This window comes from Oreochromis niloticus, linkage group LG2 (genome assembly GCF_001858045.2).
Source record: "Oreochromis niloticus isolate F11D_XX linkage group LG2, O_niloticus_UMD_NMBU, whole genome shotgun sequence".
Taxonomy (NCBI): Eukaryota; Metazoa; Chordata; class Actinopteri; order Cichliformes; family Cichlidae; genus Oreochromis; species Oreochromis niloticus.
Genome location: NC_031966.2, coordinates 2,230,500 through 2,253,141, shown reverse-complemented (window position 1 = coordinate 2,253,141; position 22,642 = coordinate 2,230,500). Strand labels below are relative to the sequence as shown.

The 22,642-nt window shown below is 42.2% G+C and overlaps 1 protein-coding gene across 2 annotated transcripts; it reads right to left on the bottom strand.

Moving 5' to 3' along the window:
* Positions 1-6,832: 6,832 nt before the first annotated feature.
* rnf103 (ring finger protein 103) lies at positions 6,833-22,329 on the bottom strand. 2 transcript variants are annotated; one of them, XM_005463125.3, is made up of 8 exons: positions 22,066-22,328; positions 21,679-21,864; positions 18,497-18,642; positions 15,684-15,799; positions 13,492-13,914; positions 13,244-13,376; positions 11,674-11,760; positions 6,833-9,406 (listed from the first exon to the last, which is right to left on the bottom strand). In XM_005463125.3, the coding sequence occupies exons 2-8, from the start codon at positions 21,809-21,811 to the stop codon at positions 8,435-8,437; spliced, it is 2,010 nt and encodes a 669-aa protein (XP_005463182.1). In that variant the 5' UTR covers positions 21,812-21,864; positions 22,066-22,328; the 3' UTR covers positions 6,833-8,434. The 2 variants fall into 2 exon arrangements, with proteins under 2 accessions (XP_005463182.1, XP_003458160.1); XM_003458112.4 differs by having other exon boundaries at positions 21,679-22,329.
* Between the last annotated feature and the right edge of the window lie 313 nt (positions 22,330-22,642).

The window sequence follows — 22,642 nt, the reverse complement described above, 5'->3', positions numbered from 1 at the left end:
ATTATATAAAGAAAAATGATATGATTAAGAATTATGAAGAGGGTGGGGCTAATGCCATTGACTTTGATGTTATGAATGATGTACTAAAATTGAAATGGTTAAGATCTTTCATTAGGAACAAAAATTCCTTTTGGAACATTATTCCCAATTTGATTTTTGGCAAAATGGGTGGAATAGACTTTTTGTTACGCTGTGACTTTGATTGCAGTTCGTTACCTGTTAAACTCTCAGCTTTCCATCAGCAGGCCCTTCTGTACTGGAAATTAATCTATAAACATAACTTTACTCCTCACAATACCCCTATATGGAACAACAGGTATATCCGTTTGTGTAGGAAATCTGTGTACATGGATGAATGGAGATCTAAAGGGATTTGGGCTGTAGCTCATTTTATGGATGAGAATGGGGTCTTATTAAAACATGAGACGTTTTGTGAGAAATTTGATGTAAGATGTACTGCTAAGAGATATAAATCCTTAATAAAAGCCATCCCAGTCCCTTTGAGATCAATGATAAAAGAAGATATTGTGCACTCTAAAATTTCTCCTGGACTGAGGCAGCTCTGCATAGCTGGAGTTGAATTTGATGACAGCAGGTTTACAAACAAGGTGATCAGGAATATTTTGATAAATGAAATTTGCCCTAATCCGGTTAAAAGAAATTATATCCTTAAAGAATTTGAGTCCATGGAGGTTAAGGCGATAAGAAAAAAGTATATTTCACTTCCTCTTTCCCCTAAAGTAAAAGAGGTTCACTTTAAAATCATTAATGAGGTTTATCCAACCAATGAATTCTTAAGACGGAAATTTAACTTAGATGTGAACGCCTGCACATTTTGTGAAAATGATATTGAAAGTCTGGATCACTTGTTTTTCTACTGTGAGTCAGTGCACTCCTTCTGGACTGACATGTGGAGCTGGCTACAGTCCAGGAGAATTCAGTTACCACATTTAACGATGACAGTAATAAAATTTGGAATACTTGCTGAGAATGCAGATTTTGACTTGTTGATTAGGACGTTTTTGTTAATGGGAAAATTTTTTATTCATAAATGTAGATATTTTAAAGCTAAACCATGTATAAACAGATGGCTGAATGACTTTAAACTCTGGGCTAAATCGCTGAAACTTGTGAATAATACGAAAGCTCATAAGCTTGTTGTTTTATTTAACGAGTTTGATCTATGTTAAAAAAAAAAAAAAAAAAAAAAAGAAACCTCCCTATGTTATAATCATGACTGCCCTTATTTGCTCATGGTATTTTTTGCCTTTGGTTCAAATCTTTCATTGATTGTTCTCTCTTTTTGTAGCTTTGGGTTTATTGTTTTTTTTTTGTTTTTTTGTTTTTTTCTTGCTATATTGCTCAACCGAGGATGTTACATATTGAGATTAATGATTGTGCCTTGTATGTTATACTATCTGTAAATAAAGTTCTTAAAAAAAAAAAAAAGGTTCATGCATCATAAAATATAGTGTCACACAACTCTGAATATTATACAAACACTTTTCAGCATTTAACCAATTATTTTCTCGTCTTATTTTTGTGTTTTATTGCGGCAGCAATAAAGATGTCTGTTACCTACACTCTGACCAACAATTAGTTGACATTAAACTGCCTAAATCAATCGTTTTTAGTCAAGGTGAAACTATATTTTTAATTTATATTAACATAGAATCTTAAATTATGCATTAGATAAATCAAGTTTACAATAGTACTCTTTACTCAAAATCCATCCGTCCATCCATTTGCGCTAAACGTCTCAAATCTCTCACATCTCAGAACACCGCCGTCACTCCTAAAACTTCCCCCGTTTCTTAACAACTAGATGCCACGTTGCCATATCATTTTTTGATTGGTCGACACGGTACTTTTTTCGACCAATAGGAAAGGGTGGGGGGTTTGGTTTAGTTTTTGCTCACAGGCTTTCGAGCGTTTTCCTTATAAAACGCCGTTTTTACCGTTTCTTCCCGCAGTAAATATAAACAACGACAGTATTCAGGAAGAAAACCAAACATTGCAGATATTTTTATCATAACTCTGGTTTTACGTGGCCGATCAACACAATTTAAAAACTGGTATAAAGTCCACACTTTCTCCGTCAGTTGTTCCGTCTGTCCTGCTCACATCTCCAATGGTTGGACACGTTGTCATTAACGTGGCTTCACTGCACATCAGCCACGCCGCTTTGCTAGCTAAAACACCGGTGTCGGCACATAAGGACGCTGTCATAGCCTGTCAGCGACGTTGATTGGCTGCGTATATACGAATGTGAATCGCATTATTGGCTGGACTACAGGATAAGGTGGCATCGTTCTAATCCCATACGGGAGCAGCCAGTCACTCACTGACTAACACTGCAAAACAGAATTGTTAAAGTTTTAATTTTAATTTCAATTCAGGTTAGATTTTTTTTGTGCGCAACGCAGATTTTCTGTGCGCAATTGCGCACGTGCGCAGCTTAGAGGGAACATTGCTGCTCGCCAATTTGGCTATTGCCACATGTCGATAATGCTATTCTGCGGAAAAATGAGGCAGACAACAAAGCAACTTATAATACCAGACTGTCAGTAATGGTGATCAGCACATCTGTTGGCTAAATCCTTGTACAAACAATGCAAGAAAAATATTGAGACTGTTAAAGACAGCAGGCTCTGATTGTCATAAACAGTGTGCTTCAACAAACTGATCCCTCTGTTTACATTCGTGTTGCTGAGCAACCGCTGGACCATGAAGAAGCTCCTTTATCCTCCCGTGGATGTTTTATCTTGTAACACCGGCAGGATGTTAGAGTGAGGATGTGATGCAGCAAATAACATTTTTTGTTGAAAGTTGACAACCTTATTTTTTTTTTTTCCAAATGTGTGTATAAGAAATAGCAGAGGTGGTATCAAAAATATAATTCAGTAATTACAAATGATTCTGCTTCATTAAAAAAAGGAATCCTGGTACCTCGCAATGTCTCGAAGCAGCAGGTACGCCACCTGTCCCAGCTGGTGTGAAGCACACCAAAACCTTGTTCAGTCGTAGCCATGTGATCTGGATGTTTTAAACCACGCTTCTGACCAGTGTTTCGAAGCAACCACGCTTCAGAAGCAGTGTCGAAACGTCTGTTCCCATCCCTAACATTATCCACAAATGGTAGAAACATAGAACAGTGGTGAACCTTCACAGGAGTGGCCGGCAGACCAAAATTACCCAAGAGAAGACTAATCCAAGAGGTCACCCCAGAACAACATGTAAAGAACTGCAGGCCTCAGTTAAGGTCAGAGTTAAGGTCAGAGTTCATGGGTGGAAATGGCTCGCATGGCAGAGTTCCAAGATGAAAAGCAAAAAAGAAATAAAGATTTTCTCGGTTTTGCCAGAACACATCTTGATGATCCCCAAGAATGACAAATGCACAACATTTGTCCAGAAGTATAATTAGATATGGGGCAAGCACAGAAGCAGCCAAGATCAGGTCAGCTGACAGTCTGCTTAGATTCTTTATATTCTCTATGTCTTTTTATTCAGATGTGGAAACAAGTGTTTTCAATGCTTTGAGGGAAATCATGTATATTTAAGCTTTCTGAAGGTTAAAAACTGCCCTGTGTATGCTATTTTATGTGAGTTCTTCAATCCCTTAATCTCTGCAGTGGAGGTTAGGGTTATATTGATATCAACATCAGCACAAGTACCAGTTACAGTAGCTACTTTTATCAGATGTACAGCAGGTTCAAAAGTACCAGAGACCATTAACATTATTTCCTGCATGATGTAAAATAACAAGCATCTGTTCTAATGTCATTGGTGTAAAAGAGGAATGTGGGAGCTGCAGGCTAGTTTATCAAATCTGCAAAGTTTTGGGGGTCAAACAAGAAACAAAATCAATATGGTGACTGCAAAGGCATGAGGTTGTGAATATTAAAAAATGTAAGTCTCGTTAAGTCTTTTAGGGCATGTTGCTACCACCTTGGAAAGTGTAGACACTGTAATTTTTGTACAAAATAGCTCTTTCTGTGTTGGGGTGATGGATTGAACAGTGCTCTGTGAGATGTTTTCATAACCTGACCCTGCTTTAAACTTCTCCACATTTTCATCCCCGACATCTCAGATGGGTTCCTTGGTCTTAAAAGTTCTGTTTGATAGTCTCGGGTGCTTGGTATCGAGTATTACTTCTCCTGTCTCATCAGACTTGTTCCCTTCTGTTTTCCTTGGTGTCCTATAGTGGTTAGGGCAATCGTGGCAATCGTGGCTCAAGAGTTCGCAGTTTGTCTTGTAATCGGAAGGCCGATTGAAACACATGGTGGGCCTCTCTGGTGCTGTACACAACTGGTTCACTTCCTATCTCTCAGACAGAACTTTTATGGTGAGTATGGATACATGCTCCTCTAAGATCCATAAAATGACATGTGGTGTGCCTCAAGGGTCGGTTTTAGGCCCTGTACTTTTTAATTTGTATATGCTCCCTCTTGGCGGTGTCATCAGGAGGCATGGAGTGAACTTCCACAGTTACGCTGATGACACTCAGCTGTACATCTCCGTGTCTCCTGATGACACCAGACCAATGGATGCCCTTTTTAACTGTATTCTAGATATAAAATCTTGGATGGCAGAAAACTTTTTACAGCTTAACCAGGACAAAACTGAAGTTTTAATCATCGCTCCTGAGGCTCAGAGAGAGAAACTCCTGTCTACATTACAGGCATTTTCACTATGTCTTTCGCTACAAGTGAAAAACCTGGGTGTTATTCTTGACACTGAGCTTGGTTTTATCCCACATATTAAACATGTAACCAAAATTGGATTTTATCATCTAAAAAATATAGCCAGAGTCAGCCCTACTCTCTCTCGGGCCAACACGGAGATGCTGATGCATGCTTTTATTACCAGTCGCATTGATTACTGTAATGCCCTGCTCTCTGGTCTCCCCAAAAAGAATATTTCACCCTTACAACTTTTGCAAAACTCTGCAGCTCGTGTGCTGATGAAGACCAGAGGGTGGGTCCACATTACACCGGTTTTACAATCGCTGCATTGGCTCCCCGTGTGTTTCAGGATCGATTTTAAAGTTCTTTTATTGGTTTTTAAATGTCTTAATGGTCTTGGGCCTTCTTATCTTTCAGATCTGCTTTTACCATATGAACCCTCGCGGACCCTGAGGTCCTCTGGTACTGGCCTTTTGATTGTCCCTAAAGTCAGGACACATACTCATGGAGAGGCAGCTTTTCAGTGGTATGGTCCTCGTCTGTGGAACAGCCTGCCGGAGGAGCTCAGGGCCGCAGAGAACGTACATGTTTTTAAGAACAGGCTCAAGACCCACCTTTTTAATTTAGCTTTTACCTAACATTTATTTATTTTATGCTTATTTATTCTATCCTGTTATTCTATTTATATTATTAATTTAGGTTTTACCTAATATTTATTGATTTTATTCTTATTCATTTTTTATCTTCTTACTCTATTTATATTCATATTGTATCCCATTCTTATTTATTTTATCTTTTTACCCTGTATATATTCTTATTAGGTCATATCTCCAGTGTTTCCTCGGAGGGGGCTCTCTGCACCGGGGCTGTGATCGACCGTGGCTGCTGGGGCTCTGTGGGTCCTCTCAGCCTGGCTGGGGGGCGTCTTTGCCTCCCTCCTGCTGCGTGCCCAGCCTGGAGGCTGCGGTCTGTGACCGGCTCCCGGTGCAGACGGCTCCCTGTGATAGTGTTTCCTCACTTGGCTAATGCGTACCCAGCCCAATTTTAATCCTTAAGAGTGTGTGAGTGTGTGTGTGTGTGTGGGGGGGGGAATGTGTGTATTCATGATCGTTTATGTTAATGAGAGTGTGGGGAGTGAGTGGGAGGTGGGGTGGGGTGGGCTGCTTTTAACCATGTAAAGCACTTTGTGCCACATTTTTCTTTTTTGTATGAAAAGTGCTTTATAAATAAAGATTGATTGATTGATTGATGGTGCGATATGGCAGCCTCGCTTCTGTCAGTCTGTCCCAGGGCAGCTGTGGCTACAACTGTAGCTGCCTCCACCAGTGTGTGAATGTGAGAGTGAATGAATAGTGGAATTGTAAAACACTTTGAGGGTCTCAAAAAGCGCTATATAAATGCAATCCATTATTATTATTATTATTGTCAGTATTTATCCCTGTGTGTTCTCCATTCAGTTGTCTTCCTCTTTTATTGTGGTAGCCATTGCTTCCTGTCACTCGTGTCGTTTACTTTCTTTGCCTCGACATGTCCATCATTTCCAGCCGTGTGTCCCACCTCATGTCTCTCCTCCTGTTTCCAGTGTTTATTTATTGTCACGTGTTAAGTCAAAAGTAATATTAGTGAACTTAGGAACGACTGGAATGAGCAAAATAAATGGATCTTCAATAGGAGAAAGGAATGTTATAATAAGGAATATTTTTATGGATTTTTGATCAGAATGGTAGAATTTAATTTCATTGCAGCTTTTTCTAAATTTTTGTTTATTACATTAACCTTGTTGAATTTGCACAGAACTGTTCACTACTTTCTAAAGTGATTTTTAAATCATTTTTGAATGTGATGTATTCACTGTGCTCTTCATACATATTATATTCAATTAACCAGGATGAATTAGAGCATAACTGTACTTTAACATCAACGGAATATTGCAGTGGATTGAGATGAAACTTGACACACTTAGAGCAGGTGAGCCAGAGCAGGGGTATGTACGTGACCATTAACGATCAGTTAGTTTCACCTGTGTTTTTGTTACCAGCTGCAAAAAGTTTAGCTGGTTTTGTTTTAACCACACACACACACACACACACTTCTGCAACCACATGCAAGTTAACTACTGTAATTAAATACACCAAATAACCATTGAGAGATGAATAATGTTAAACTTTTAATTACAATGCAATATTTGCCAGGGAAACCTTGCATCCATCCATGAGGATGCACGTACCATCCACCCACAGACTGTTGCAGACCTATAGCGCCCACCGTGGTGCAGCAGCTTAAACTAGCAGGACAATAAATGTTGTTTGATGGGAAAAACTGCTCAGGTCGAAGCACTGAGCATGTTCACACATCCCAACCCCACGGAGCATTGACAGGATGCACCGCAGCAAGTGGGAACGTCAGAATGTTTTGGAGCAAAACAGGAAAAAAATATTAGGCAGATGGTTTGGGTTCAGTTGATTAGGGCACATTTGTGGTAACATATTTATATCATACAAAACAGAATAGTTTTGAAGACGGGCAGTCTAAAAACTCACAGATAATGCAGCTGTTGTGGTCCCATAACAATGGGGTCTCGTCTTGCTCTTATCTGGTAAAAGCTGAATCTGTCCTGGGTGCGACTGTGCACAGCTGGTACTGCTTACTCTGATCATAGTCGCAGCCACCAGGTTAGTGGTGTTGCTTGAGTGTTCTTCGAGTGGATGTAAGATGGTGCTGATCACCCACACAGTTTACTCCAAAGATGATTCGTCTCTGAAGCATGCAGTGACCCTTATTTCAGCTCTCGCACATATGAACCCCAATTTTGTGACATTTGCTTTGATTTAGTCTTTAGAGACCACAAAGAATTCAGCATCACAAAGATAATCAAGTTAAACAATAATGACGAAGTCTATAACTGGTCACACTTTACTGTTACTCTGAATCAGCTTACAAACACCAACGCCTCATTTTCTGGTGACCAGTGAGGTTTTCAAAGTGCTCCACCAACACAGTCCAGTCAGTCAGTCCTGTCGCCCTCACTGTGTGAGACCTGTGACCATAATCTGAGTTGATGACTTCTCAGGTGAAATATTGCTACAGACAGGAAACAAAGTTTAATCTGAATAATTCCAGATGTTTCTTGGGAAAAACTGTCAGAGTTATAGGAAAGTGCTTCTCAGCAATTATATCCAATTAATTTATTTGAATTATACTGCTCTCCTATGGTGACCAATGTGCACTGAGACAAAGCCATTTCATTTCATACAGTTCAGAACAAAATGCAAACACAAAGCAAAAGCCTTCTTTGCTGCAGGTGCAGATGGTCATGACACAGGATGAAGCACAGAGTCTACATAGATTTTTGTACAAATGTCTTCTGATGCATTCAGCTTATCGTCCTGAAAGAAATCCAACTGGTAGCGTTATGGGGCGATTACATTTTCTCTCAGACTGACAACATCCAAACTTTAAGAATGACAAAGGCAAAATTAAAAATGTTTTCACTGCACTACATTGTTTATTGTGGCTACACATATGGTTACTGTGAGAGTCAACGTCCTGTCTAGATAAGAAGCATTAACTGGGCTTTGATAGCTGTCATCACGGCAGCTCATCAACAGGAATGGAAGCAAAGATTACTAATGGCTCATAATAACGCCGCCCTAATCACGCTTACTGACCACGTTTCCTTCTTAATTATTCTTGATGGTAAGAGAGTCTGAAGAGACACACGAAGAGGAGAAAGTGTCACCATCGACTCATCAGTCCTGCACTGTGTTGTCAGTAGAACTACTCTGAGCAGCCCTCTGCTGTTTCTTTTTGTAGCTGGGCCAGCGACATACTGGACAGCAGTGTCTGCCCGCTGCCAACCATACCACAATGCACTGCTGGTGGAAGGCGTGGCCACAGGGGAGACCCATCAGTACCTCCTCGCTCACAAAGGTCTCCAGACAAACCACACATTCTGAACACTGAAGCATGTCACAGGGCCACATTGACCAATCACAGTGTTGATGGTTAGAAACACAGTCAGATACGACGCAGTTATCCTTCACCGCCCTGTCAGCTGACAGCGAGCTTCCATTCCGGGATGATACAACAGCACACGCACACTGACAGCCGCCGCTGGCATCCACGTCGCTGCACGCAGGAAGCTGTGAGTTGAAGTTCACACTACACAGTGATCTCTTGTGGCTGCTGCTACCATGTGGAGGTTCCTTCCTCTTTTTGTCTGAATGTTGACTATGTGTTTCTTCATCCGCCTTTTCACAAGAGGCCTCCAACCTGGACTGACCAACTGCTCTGAGCCTCCAGGTTGGCAGTGTTTTGATGTAATCCATGTTTACTAATGGACGAAGCCACAGATCAGGAAAAGCCAAATGCTCAAATAAGAAGTTAGGATCATCTTCCCACTCTGAGTGGTCAGACGGAAACTGCTGTAGTGATGCAATTGGATGGAGCAGGTAGGAAGTGTACCAGTCCCACAGACTGGCCAGCCACTCCAGGTTTGTACGGCTGTCTTCTTGGCTCCTGGTACCACAGCGCCGTTTCTTCTCAAAGTAGTCGACTAGCAGGCCGTGGACTAGATAGGTAGACAGGAAGAGAGCTGGGTGGGATGAGTAGAAGGTCCAGTCAGCTCTCACTAGGCTGGCTAGTGTAGTGGTGTCAGCATAACGCAGCAGCTTCAGACTGTAGCCATGCAGAATGTCCAGATAGGGCAGCTGAAGGAGAGCCTGGAGAGAGTGAGCAGGCAGTGATTAGTAGACAATTATTAACAATTTTACTCAGTAAAAACAGAACATACAGTCTGGGGCTACTTTGTTACATCTGATATGAATGCAGTAAAGTGCTACGCACAGCCCTGGTTAATGTGGAGTAACTGCACTATACTTGATTCACTGCCATGAAGGCTAACGATGGCAAATGTTCCGTGATGTCCTGGTGGGTGTAGACATTCGAACAAAACTGGGCATCGTGCAGGCCTGCAGGCACATCCAGTCCTTTGGTTGGAACGACAGGTAAAGGTACGGTTCATCCACCAACATTCTCCAGGAAACTCCCACAGTGGATGGCTGTTTTTTGTGATTTTGTGGAACGTCGTAATTTTGTCGCTTTTAATTTGAAAGTCCCTCCTATTTTTGAAATTTATGTAAGTAATATGTGTGCAAATGAATGCAGCTTAACTGCAAATGCACTGGAACAGATGTTTTAGAGGTTTAAGTTGGCTAACCATTAAAAGATGTCGCCTCATTTTTAGAAACAAACAGGTCCCTCTGATGGTTTCATCAGTGAGTGAAAACTCACGTCATCATTATGCCCCTGAAGTGTATTTAGTCCAGACACAGCACATTATATTGTAGTACAATAATCCAAACCTTTATAAATCTATTTATAAAAAAGAAAATCAGAAAAGAAAGTTTATAAACATATTAGTGTAACATTTTCCACTAAAATGGAAACACTACTATGTTTATAAACTGTTACCATAAAGCAGTGGTTCCCTTTGTTTTACAAGAGAAATGTTCGTGCCCCCCCCTCCCCGCACAAACACATCCTCCAAACACACACACCCATATTTTGTTTACAAACTCCATTTAGTAAACAATTAAGCAAATACAAGTAAACGGCAATAAATTACAGCTGTTTCTATGCGTTTGGGTCTTTCGTCCACACGTAAACGGCGTTGCGATTCACCGTCAAAAACCTGTCCACGGTGTCCAAGCGCTCTTTTTTTTTTTTTTTTCTTTTCATACCGCGCCCCCCCTGCAATGGCTCTGTGCCCCCCCTAGGGGGCGGGCCCCACACTTTGGGAACCTCTGCCATAAAGTATGAAATAACGGTGCGTTCACACCGAACGCGATAGAGGCGGCCAGAGCGTCAGGTTCACATGTAAAGTCAATGGAAAGAGCGCGATGACACGCGATTGCGCGTCCGGCGAAAATTCGGAAGCAGATTTGCGTCGCGAAAACGCCAAAACGCCTGAAACGCGCGTCAGTGTAGCGCGTGGGGCGCGTTTGACTCGCGAAGAAAACCACGCGTGTCAGATTGTGTGTTGCATTTTGTGCACACGCGCGTATCGCGCCAACCGCTCGAGTTGGAAAATCTGAATTCCGGCGTCAAATCGCGCCGCGACAACCAATCAGGAGCCTGGTGACGTGGCTGTAACTAGGTCAAAGGGGCAGATCTAGCCAAAGCCCTTCATTCGTCATTCAGTATGGAGGAAAGCTCATCAGTGCCGTGGCTAATCATCCAGAGCTAAATGACGCTGGTTGCTACTTCTACCGAGACAGGAATAAAAAGGACCTAGCTTGGAGGCACATTAGTGAGGAGATTGGGCAACCTGGTAAGGTCATTCATTCTGCTTTTTAATGTTCAGACTGACCCGATGAAACCGTGCAAAAGCTAGCAAGCCCGCCTACTGTCCCGCTATTTTCCCACTGATGTACAAATACCTTTCCGCTAACGAGATGATGTGTTTATTCAGAGGACATCTGCAGCACAACACATCTGGCACAACTTCCTCCCACATTTCCGGTCCACGCGCGTGGAAAGATGCAATTTTGAGGCGCGATGGATTTTTCTTGGACACGCGTTGAGGTGCGAATGTGCACGCATCAAATTAGGGGCGTTTGGGGCGTTTTCGCTCGCGCCTATCGCGTTCGGTGTGAACGCACCGTAAGAGCCCTCCTCCTGCAGACACGAAGCACGCTCCCTGTGCCCGTCCAAATATTCATTTCAGTCAGTATTAAAATGGATTTTCAGTATTTTTCTATTAATAACTTTTAATAAATGTTCAATAAATCACAGAAGATTTGCCTTAATTCTAGATAACTGCTAAAAATCACTTTTTTAAAATTATGTTAATAAATCGTTATTGTTTAGCTCTCGATTAGTCTTTTTTTCTTTACTGCAGCAAATGAAAGGTACAGTTTGAAAGTAAAATGCTTAACACAAGAAAAGCGTCAGGTGTGAGGACTGAGTGGTGCAGATGATTCCCTACCAGAACTGGCAGCCAGGAAACCAGCAGTATGGAGTTGTAGGTCCCAAGTGTTCGGATCAGAACTACAAATCGTTTCACTGTTGCTCCCTGTGCATTAGAGTGAAAGCATGTTAACAATTCATATCAGAATTTCAGAACAGCACTACATGACCTGGAAGCTAGAAGACCAAAGACAATGCAACAAAACCCAAACCCAAAGAAAGTTCCATCAGGTTTGGAGATGTTGCAGTAAGACCTAAAGAGAGCTGTTCAATCAGGATATCTTATAGTGATGTACAGATCTGTAACAGGACTGAAGATGCACCAGACAAGTGGCCAGGGATCGGCCAATCTGTAGTACTAGAAAACTTTATTTTTATTTGTTTCAATGAGAGAAGAACTGTAACTTAATGCAATGTGGGGAAAATTGTAAAGCTGAATAATTTCTTCTATTATGAAAATAAAATTGTGGATTGAAGAAAAGTTGATTATGTATGCTGTCTGAAATAATTTGTAGGAAGAAAATCAGACTTGACAATAATAATAACAATAATATTGGCAGGAAGAAGAAAGAAAATCTACCAAGAAAATGACAACTGATGCATTTCTGGGAGAAACTTCTCGTTCCTGTGCAAGTCTATTAAGCAGCACAGACAGCATGTGTAGTTAGGCTGTGCTTGCCTATAAATGCAATGTAACTGTATAGTATCAAAGCTGTCAGATAAATGTAGCGCACTAACAAGTAAACTTCGAGTCGAGTAGAACATAGTAAATATAAAGTAAAAAAACCAAAGTAGAGAGTAGATGCTTTTTGCCCCCTTTCACCTCTACACCTAAAGCTGGGCAGACACTGTGCGATTTTTTCAGTCGCGTTATTCAGCTTCAGCTCAAACTGTACGATTGACTCGCAGGGGCTAGAAGTCCGTAGGTCACGATGCAGGTCTCACACTATACGGCCCGATGCTCTGATGCGACCTGAGTGCTCACACTGTGCGTCCATAACATGAAGGTTATAACAGAAAATCTGTCGCTCCCTCTCCCTCTCTGTCTCTCACTCACACAGACTCACACCGACTCACACCACCACCATCAACTTTGCTAAATTGCTAATGAAAAACATTGATCAGGCAGCTGTGATTGAGCAGCAGTGTAGATCCAACTATTTTCACGGTTGTTGTGGTCGTGATAATTTTGTGAGCCACATCGAAAAGACTCAGATGAGCTTTCCAAAGTTCTACAAGTGCCTCCATCGCTTGTGTCCAGATCACACGCTGCACTGCTGTGCTGCTCCGTCTTTTTCACCGACGTTTATGTGTTTGCGCGTGCGCAGTGTGAGCGGCTGCGGTGACACCCTCACGACGGTCGGGAGGATTTCAAACAGGTTTGAAATCCTCCCGACCAAGCGATTGACGATCGGGAGCTGGTCGTGAGGTGTTAATCGCTTCTCGTTACCCCACGTATACTACATGATGCACGATGAAGGCCAAAATCAGGCCGATCATCAAAACGGTCGCACGACTCAAAAATCGGCTCAAAATGGGCCAAAAATCGCACAGTGTAAGCCCAGCATAAGGAAACCTGAAACAGTGACCTGTGTAATGAAGAGGTCCATCCAGGCCAGCAAGTTGATGAGGACCAAACTGAAGACAAACAGATCGTTGACCTCTGGTTGGACCGACCGCAGGAAAGTATCCATGGCAGCGAGGGACAGGAACTCCCCGGTGCTTTGGGGACGGTTGTAGGACAAACAGGTAACGAAACACAGACTGCAGTTTAATTTCTTTATATAAAAAAAATGTGTTTTTAAAAAAATCAGACATTTTCATTAGCAGTCATCACCTGTTGCCGTAGTGATATATGCCCTCAGGCATCTTAAGGATGTAGGCGGGGCTGCGTGTCACACCAATCTCTGATAGGCTGCTATAGTTACCCCAACGACGCACGTCCACAAAGATGAACTCAATCCTGCCAGTGAACTTAACAGACAGCGAGGAGAAAAAGGCTGGCGGCTGGGACAGGCGGGCAAACAGAAACATTTTCAGTGGATGAGCTGGGTCAGAACGCCACTCCTCCACCAGCTGCTCAGAATGATGCAGGGTTTTGATTCGATGAGCCACATGTGAGGTCATCCAGCGGAAGATCTGCTCAGTTTCAATCCGAATCCCCTTGTACTCTTTAAGCATGACTTTGCCCTTTGATGCTGAAGTCTGGGGAACCGACATGATCAGGGTGGAACGCTGCCAGCCACGCTTGATGCATGACCTAGCAGACAGAAGACATAACCAACAGTAATCCACGTAAAGATAGCGCGACAGCACGTCAAATCTACATGCAGTTCCATCTGTCCCACTGGAACCGCTCAGGTTTATAGCCCCATATAAAGCCACTACTGCTCCATGACATACCAGTGCTATTACACAGTAGGTTGTAGTTTGATAAAGACAGTTGTGCTGCTGTGTGGCAGAGGGTGTGTGTCTGAACATGTAGTGGACTGCATCCATCCCTGTAGTCAGAGTGGGTTTGCCAACAGCACATGTCACACATCACAAAACTGCTTGTAACAGTCTGTCCCAAGCTTGTTAACGAAGCAAATGCAAAGACCATGACAGCAACATTTCATCTCTGAGCGGTTCTTCTGACAGCAAAGAACTTCAGCTGTCCAATCAGACCCTGTCTTACAAACTAGGAGATATTGATCATGTCCTGGTTTGTGCAAAAAAAGGATGAAGTGGCTTTGAGAGGTCAATGAAACTAAAACAGCTCTTCATGTCAGGTGGTTCCACATAAAAACGAATCCTCCTCGTGACCAGGCACAGTGAATCTTTGCTGTTGGATAACATCTCCAACTGAAGGTGAGCAAACACTGCTGATTTCACGGTGTTGCCACGTCTGCTGGGAGGAAACCAGATTCCCAGCATACAATCATTCCAACATATTACAATCAGTCTGAATCCATCTGTGCCAATGAGCACAACTACTCTGCGACATGTCCTCCTGCAGTGCAGGACTCACATCAACTGGTTGTCAACATGTGAACATCTGATTGTATTCCACAGCTGCTGAGCGCCTGTTGCAGTCAAACCGCCGTCCTGTGGAGGAATTTCTGTTTCAGATGTGTGAGGTTCTGCCTGGACTCTGAAAGTTAGTAGTTTATATGAATAATTATATAAATTTGTATTTGTTTAACGTGAATTTTTGTAAACCTGCATCAACAGAGTAACAGTTTTTATTTATTTTAGGCAGTCATTGCATTATCTCAAACAGATAAAAACACTGTCTCAGCCTCCTGGTAGATACACCTGAGGCATCAACTTCTACATCCATTGTTGCCTCGTTCTCAAGTTATCGCATTCACAACACTTTCAGAAAACCTAAGTGCCCTGAGGCAACTGTTGTTGTGACGTGGTAAATGGACTGATTCTTATATAGCGCTTTTATACTCTCCCGGAGGACTCTATACAACATGCCACATTCACCCATTCACACAAGCACTGTCTTCTAAGTTTCTTAGTGCTTCCTAACTACCATTCACACATTGATACTCCAATGGATGCATCCGAGAGCAACTTGGGGTTAGTATCTTGCCCAAGGATACTTGACATGCAGACTGGAGGAGCCAGGAACCACTAACCTTACCATCAGTAGATGACCTGCTCTACCTCCTGAGCTACAGCCACCCCACCACGTGGCACTATAAGAATAAAAATGAATGAAACTAAACTGACCTCTGACCTTGAGGTTGAGGTCACTGAAATTCAAACTCTGTGATTTTCAACACCCTGTCTTATCGCCATATTGTCACTATTGTGGCATGGTAGTTGCTTTGAAGATGGTCACTGACTGCAAGTGGTCCCAGACTTGGTCACAGACTCGGTCCCCATCTTCAAAGCAACCACTTCAAAGACTGCAGGATCACTGCACAGGGTCGCGGTGCAGCCGTCCACCATGTTTTTTCCTAGTGTGACTGTCAGATTGTATAATTGTTGTTCAACTTCAGTAGTGTCTCTTTCTGTGGAGTAAGAGCGTATCACCTGTAGTCATTGGAGCAGTTGAAGGTTCCAGTTCTGATACCAAACTGGGACACCTTCTGTACCATCTTCCCCCAGTTGGACTGACTGAGCAGAGCTTCCCGGTCCTGAGCAATGACCTGCCGTTACACACAGGGACACAATAAGGTCACATTGGTAGTGCAAAGGTTGTCATGGACATAAAGCTGCTGAACAATCAGCTTTTAATATGATTTGCAGATTAAACCCGCTTTGTTACAAAAGGCTTCCATGTTCCAGTGAGACTGTCACTGTGGGCGAACCAACGTCGTGCACGCTTCTTTTGACTTTTTGCACCAGCTTTGTTGTGACAGTGCAGCCATTTTCCATGCATTTATTTTGATTTAAGCCACAGCTGCCCTAAATTCCCAGTATGGGTAATTACTAAAATAGTTTACACCAGCAAGCACAAGTTCAGTTCTATAATTACAATATTTTTAATGCTAAAATATTATTATTGTTATTGCTAAAATTTCAAACTTCCCGTTTTACCAAAAAAGCAGCAGAAAAATAGTAAACCACATTATTTTTGATTAACATGCCAAATAATACTTGTTTACTTGAATTTCCTAAAGAAATTAATTTTAGTGCAGGGATGTGAACGTTTACATCCACCAGCAGCACACTTTGATGAATGTTAACTACACATTTAAACCCTGAGATATGTTAATACAGGAAACAAAAGGTGCAATTTCAAAAATACATCAAAGTTTGTCTGCATAATAACTTCTACTCTTTGGGCTTAAACTGGTCGCTCTGGTAAGTCATTGACTGTTAATGGAAGTATTTCAAAACTGCAGACAGGTTGTAAAAAACGGAAATTTACTAGAATTAAGAAGTTTTACTGCTCTTTAAATGTTTATCTTTCACTTAATTACTTCGGTATAGAATAAACTTTTTCCCCTTTTAAAAACGTTGTTTTATTGTTGAGACTCTGTTTTAGTGGCAGATTTCTCTTGAACTTCTCAGAGCAGTGTAGCGTGCATGCAGCTTTACTTTGGATGTACAAACTTTTATTCAGTTTGTTAGCTGACTAATATACACTCAGACTGACTGCAAACATATATTTTTGCTTTAAAACAAGTTTTTGCCAGATTTTGAAAGCATTTTGTGGCGGGGGGCGTGGTCTCTGGCTCCGCTGCAGTGGAGGGGTGGTGCAGCGGGTAATCATATTTTGTATCACCTAATATTTTGATTCATTTCATTTTTCATTCTGATAGACCTATTGAGTAAATATTAAATACATTTGATTATTTTCAAATTAATACATTTCCTGGGTCATTATTTTGAGACAACTGGACAACAGGTGAAGTACTGGAGCCTAGAACTGGAGGACTGCCCAGAGGCGGAGATCAGAGTTATTGAAATAATTGTTGACCAATCGAATAATGAAAGAAAAACTGGCAGATTAGTCGACTACCAAAATAATCTCCAGCTGCTGCTTGTTTGTGGATCTTTCCTTTCAATCTTGTCTTCAGTAACTCAACATTATTCTTCATCAGGGTGACTGACTTGTCCATTGAAGAACATTTCTTTGCCTGCAGAAAGTCTTGGGTTGCTTTTGCAGTACACTTTGGGTTATGAAGCTCTGACTAAAGAATAATTACAGTATGCTATGTGGAAGTCACCTCCTCCCAGGTCCTGAAAGAAGATTTCTTTGATGTTTCCCACTTGTGAGTAACTATAACTACACCAACTACAGCCTGAGTCCTTCCATAGCTGGATCAATATTAGAACAGGTCACCCAGATCAGACTACTGCTGTCACCATAAATCAGCACCTTTCATGGTCTCAGCATAAAGACTCTGTTATTAAGAACATGGGGCAGGGCGTCGCTGTGGCTAGGAAATGATCTTTCTACATCACTTCTTCAGTCATGAAACATGTTATTAATGCACTAGTATTATTGTTCAATCATCTGGTCAGCAGCTTATGAGACAGATCTCCACATTAGTGTTAAGATGTTCATGTTCATGACCAGCATCGATCAAATGCAGAATAAACTTTTGTGGCTTCCAGCAGAAGCTAAATTACACTATGGCTTACTTTTACTTCCAGATAAAATACACAATTATGCTACACGACTTTAAACAAACTGCAACGTAGTAACTCCTCGAGCCAAAAGTCAGTTTTGAAAAACTCTGTTGTATTCAGAGCATCTTTAAAGTGGAATAAACAGCCTTACATAATGATAGAACTAGCTGCTATTTAAAAAAATTAAAAGCCTCTTCAGTTTTTAATTATTGTAAACATAAGAGGCCAATGTTGTGACCTGATTTTGATTCTGTGTATTGTGCCTCAGTGTTATTGATATTTACATGCTTATATTTTTACAATTGTAAAGCCTCACTGTGGATGTAAGAGCTAAATCATGAGGATATTTTTGCATCTACTTTATTGTGTAATGTTTTATTAGCTTATACTTGATGGCTCGGGCCCCTGGAAGACTAGCAACCACTACTGTGGAAGCTAATGGTGTTCCTTATATATAAATAGATAAATGAACCCTTTCTAATAGGCAGCAACAGTTAATTCTTTACTAATGCATTTCCTCCTTTACGTTAATACCCCTGAAAGCTCCAGACCAACAAACTACCCATATGTTTGCTTTAATAGAGGTGGTCACACTTTCTAAAGACTAATTCATCAAATGCATTTGAGTAGCAACACCTGGCTGCTGCTGCTTGTAAGTTTCTTTTTTTCCCAACCAAGTTAGACATGAGATTAAGAACATAATGGGATGGATGGACACTTAATCATACACCACTAACAGGCTTTAACAGAGAATGTGCTTTTACCTGAACTAACCAGATCCCATCTTTAGTGTCCTCTACTAATTCATAGAAGTGCATCTCTCCACTGAAGTGTGTGGTGCTGGAGCCGTCGGCCTCTGTCTGCTCCTGCTTCTTTATGGCAGAGTACAGCTCCCCCTGTGTCAGCTCTCCTGTGACAGGACAAAGTGTAGCAGGTTTTAAAGAGCACTGATACTTGAAATCTATGCAGCAGTGGTCTAAGTACAGGCAGAGACTATATACACACATACTGTGCAAAGTTCCTGAACCACCACGTTTGTTTTTGTTTTACATCCAAGGCCAGGACAGTTAAAGTGGTCTTGAGTACAGACATTTTTCACTCTTCAGTCCAGTTTTTGTACGTAACCATTTTCAAAGGAAGTTGGGTTTTTCTCCTTTGTTAAGCCACTTAACGCTGACCAACGAATCAAACAAACATAAATAAGGGACCTAAATCAAAGGATGAACCGGTGTTGAGCCAATCATATAACGAAATGAACAGCATCTATAGATTTGTCCCTCTCATATCATTTACAAAAATAAAAAAACAAACCCTAATTCTTCATCCTGCGTCTTTATTCTTCAAGCTTTGTCAGAAGAGGAGCTTGTCCTGTGCGGATCTTTGCTGTTCCTAGGACTGTGCTCTTGATCTCTCATGTCATTCCTGGGATCTGCTGGAGCCACCTGCCCAGGTATGGAGAACACTGCCGAGTGCTCCGATTACCACGGAGGTCACTCACTGTTGCCTTCAGCTTCCACGTCTTTCTTGTACTGATGCCAGAGGCTTCAAACAAGTATATTATTCCAGCAGGGCATCTGACAGCCGGCAGGTGTTGATTGGTTGGATCTTGTTCTTCCCGTTCAGCCGACTCCTCAGGACTCGTCTCTGCAGGTATTTGGTGGTTGCAGCTTTCCTAACAGCCTCTTCATGGTTCCCATTTGACTGTGGGACTCCAAGTATTATAGCTACATTCTCTGCCTGCAATGTGCAATCCCCTCAGTTCTGATGACCTTTCCCCTATATGTTACCATCCTCCTACACGTCTCCAGTCCAAATGACAGGCCAGTGTTATTGCTGTTATTGATCTTAGTGGATCAGTGAGCTGATCTCTCATTCACTCCTAGCATACAGCTCGATGTCATCCAGTTTATTCTCCTGGACTCTATATCTCTGGTATACTGGACTCTTCAGGAGGTTAGCAGTTTCCAAAGCCTCAGACATGGGCACACTTTTCTTCATCACATCTTTCTCCGGTTCTGATAGTTGGCTACCTGACATCCTGGCTTCCCCTCGTCAGTGTTTGTGCTACCAATGACTGATTGAATTTTATAAAACTGGAAAAGGGATACCAAAATCTATCCAAGGGACTGTATCAGCAGTGTTCCAACTAAGACCTGAAAAATGACACAAATAACTTCAGCTGGCAAACAGGCAGGACTCGAAGAAAAAACGTCATTTGGGTAGTTTCTGTTTTTATGATTTTAAAAGAGCAAACACATCAAATTGTTACCAAATGTCAGGAACCACCTATCCAGTCCACACCAGCAAAGAAAATCAACTATAGCTACAGGCATGGAAAGTCATCACCAACTGAAACCAATCAATTAGAAAACTGCCCCTTAGTGCAAACTCATATTAGCTGGTTCAGTCCTAATTGACCTCCTATCAGAACCTGTTTCCATACCAAGATGTCCAAGAAACATCTATGACAGGTCAGATCAATGAGCTCTCGCTGGACAATCACAACCTTATTGGTGGAAAACATAATAACTGATTTGGTTACAGAAACATTTCAAAACTAATTAATTTCTCATTATTACACATAATTCATGATCATCTACGGTTTGATTCTTCGCACGTGTGGATGAGTTACGACGGACAATAGCACCTTCACAAATATAGTTACTTAGAAAACTGGTGACATGTTCGATACTTGTTCACACACACGCACACACACACACACACACACACACACACACACGCTTCCATGTATTGTGAGGTGTTTCAGTGTCTTCACATCACTGGCATTTATCTCCTCCTGCGGGCAGCTTATTATCCCAGCAGGGTATCTGATGGCTGATGGGAAATATGTACTGATGAGCTGAATCTTATGCCTTTCAGCACCTGTCCCATCTACTTGACGTATCTGACTATGGTTGACCTTTGTGTATCTTCTTCATGGTTCTCATTGGCCCATGGGATACTCAGGCCCTGGTAGCGGTCCTCTATGCTATTCTGCCTTCGTGCAACTCCATCTCTTTAGTCTGGATTACTTTCCCTCTCTTTGCAAACATTTGGCCACACTTATCCAGTTTGAATGACATCCCGGGATCCTTGCTGTAGATCCTGGTGATGCTGACCGGTGAGTCGATATCTCGCTCACTCCTGGCATACGCATTGATGCCATCCATGTAGTGCAGGTGGCTGATGGTCACTCAGCAGCTGAATCTGCATCTGTGTCCACTCTGAGCTGACTGAATGGTCGAGGCTTATGCAGAACAGGAGTGGGGACAATGCATCACAGCTGATGGTAATCTGTGGGGTTTTCTTGGAGTTGGCCTTCAGTGTTGTTGTCCACAGTCCCCCTGACTTCCTCATGAATGTTTTTAGTACATTATTACCCTTGTTTAATGCCAGGCTCTCGAGTATCCATGTGTGGGGCATTAAATTCTTGTAGTCAATCCAGAAAGTGCTCAGGTTGGTTGACCCTGTCTTAACAGCCCCTGTCTATCAACCCTGAGCTGATGCTTTGGCCTGTGGTGCCATTTACAATGTCTTTCAGAGCCGTTTTAATGTATTGACTCGTCTGCCTACCCAGCTGGGTTGTTACAGTGCCTGAGAAAAGCTTCCATGTTGTGGAGAAGCAATCGGTCAGTAGTTTGATGGTGTCGTAGCCTTGTGAGGACCCTGCACGGGGAGCCCTGCCCTTTCTATCAGAACCTGACCGTTCGCTTCTTTGCTAACAGTTTCAAAGTCCTGAACTTGAGGAACACACACACACACACACACACACACACACACACACACACAAATAGAAAATAACTACAAAGCAGACATTTTTGGAGATTCAACTGAGAAACAATTGTTATGCTTTCAGATTTTAGTCGTGTTCACATAAAATAAGAGAGCAGCTCGTGCACATGAACCTACTAATGATGAAGACTGTGTGTGATGCCTTCGGCTTTACCTGATTTCTCTACCAGCTCGCTCACATCCTTCTTCTCGACCAGCCCGGAGTATCCCAGCCCTCGGCATTCCAGGATGGTCTTTAACTTCTTGTAACTGAGAGTAACGGGATCGACAAGCTGCGTGGCGAACATACCAGTCTCATACCAAACTACTGCCTCAAAAATCCTCGCCAACGTAAACAACACTATGAAATATAAGAGCAAGAAGAACAGTTTCAACCACATCTTACGGCTGAGCGAAAGCGCAAAGAGAAGGTCTGTGAGAGGCTGTGATCAGCAGACAGGCTTACACAGACGTCCCACACATCTACAGCACACACTGCCAGACAAACGTCTCTAATTACAGCTGGGAAGATCTCCCCTCACTTGTTTCTCCAACTGTTTACCGTGCTAACGGTGACAGCTCGGTACTTAGCTTAGCATCGCAGGTAGGCCTCTGATGTAACAAACTAAGCGTCTTTAGCTCTTCGTCGCCACTGCAGCAGCTTCCACTGACAGTCAGCCCCGTATGAGCCTGCTTACTAACACGGTCCTTCACATTCTCTGTGTTAGAAATCGCCAATAATGACGGCTGTGGTCGTTATTGTTTCTGTCTCCGATCAGCTGGTGTACACGGAGAAGATGGCGTCATATCCTGTTCCACTTGACGCTTGTAATACCCCCCTTCTCCACACACACACACACACACACACACACAAAACTGAAAATATTCAGTTTTTTCATTTGAGATCAATGTTCCCTCTAATGTTTCATGTGTCTGAGCGAACACACAAACTCCCTGAGCGTCCCTTGGACCACTGTGAGCGACATCAGACGTGTGCACTGTGGTCACGCCAGCATCTAATCCATCCAAGTTACATGGTTCATTAAAATAATCAAATTACAGCATTTACATTTATGTTAGACTACTTTTAATTAACTGCTTTAGCCCACTTACAATGAAAATGTAAAAAATCCTGTTCA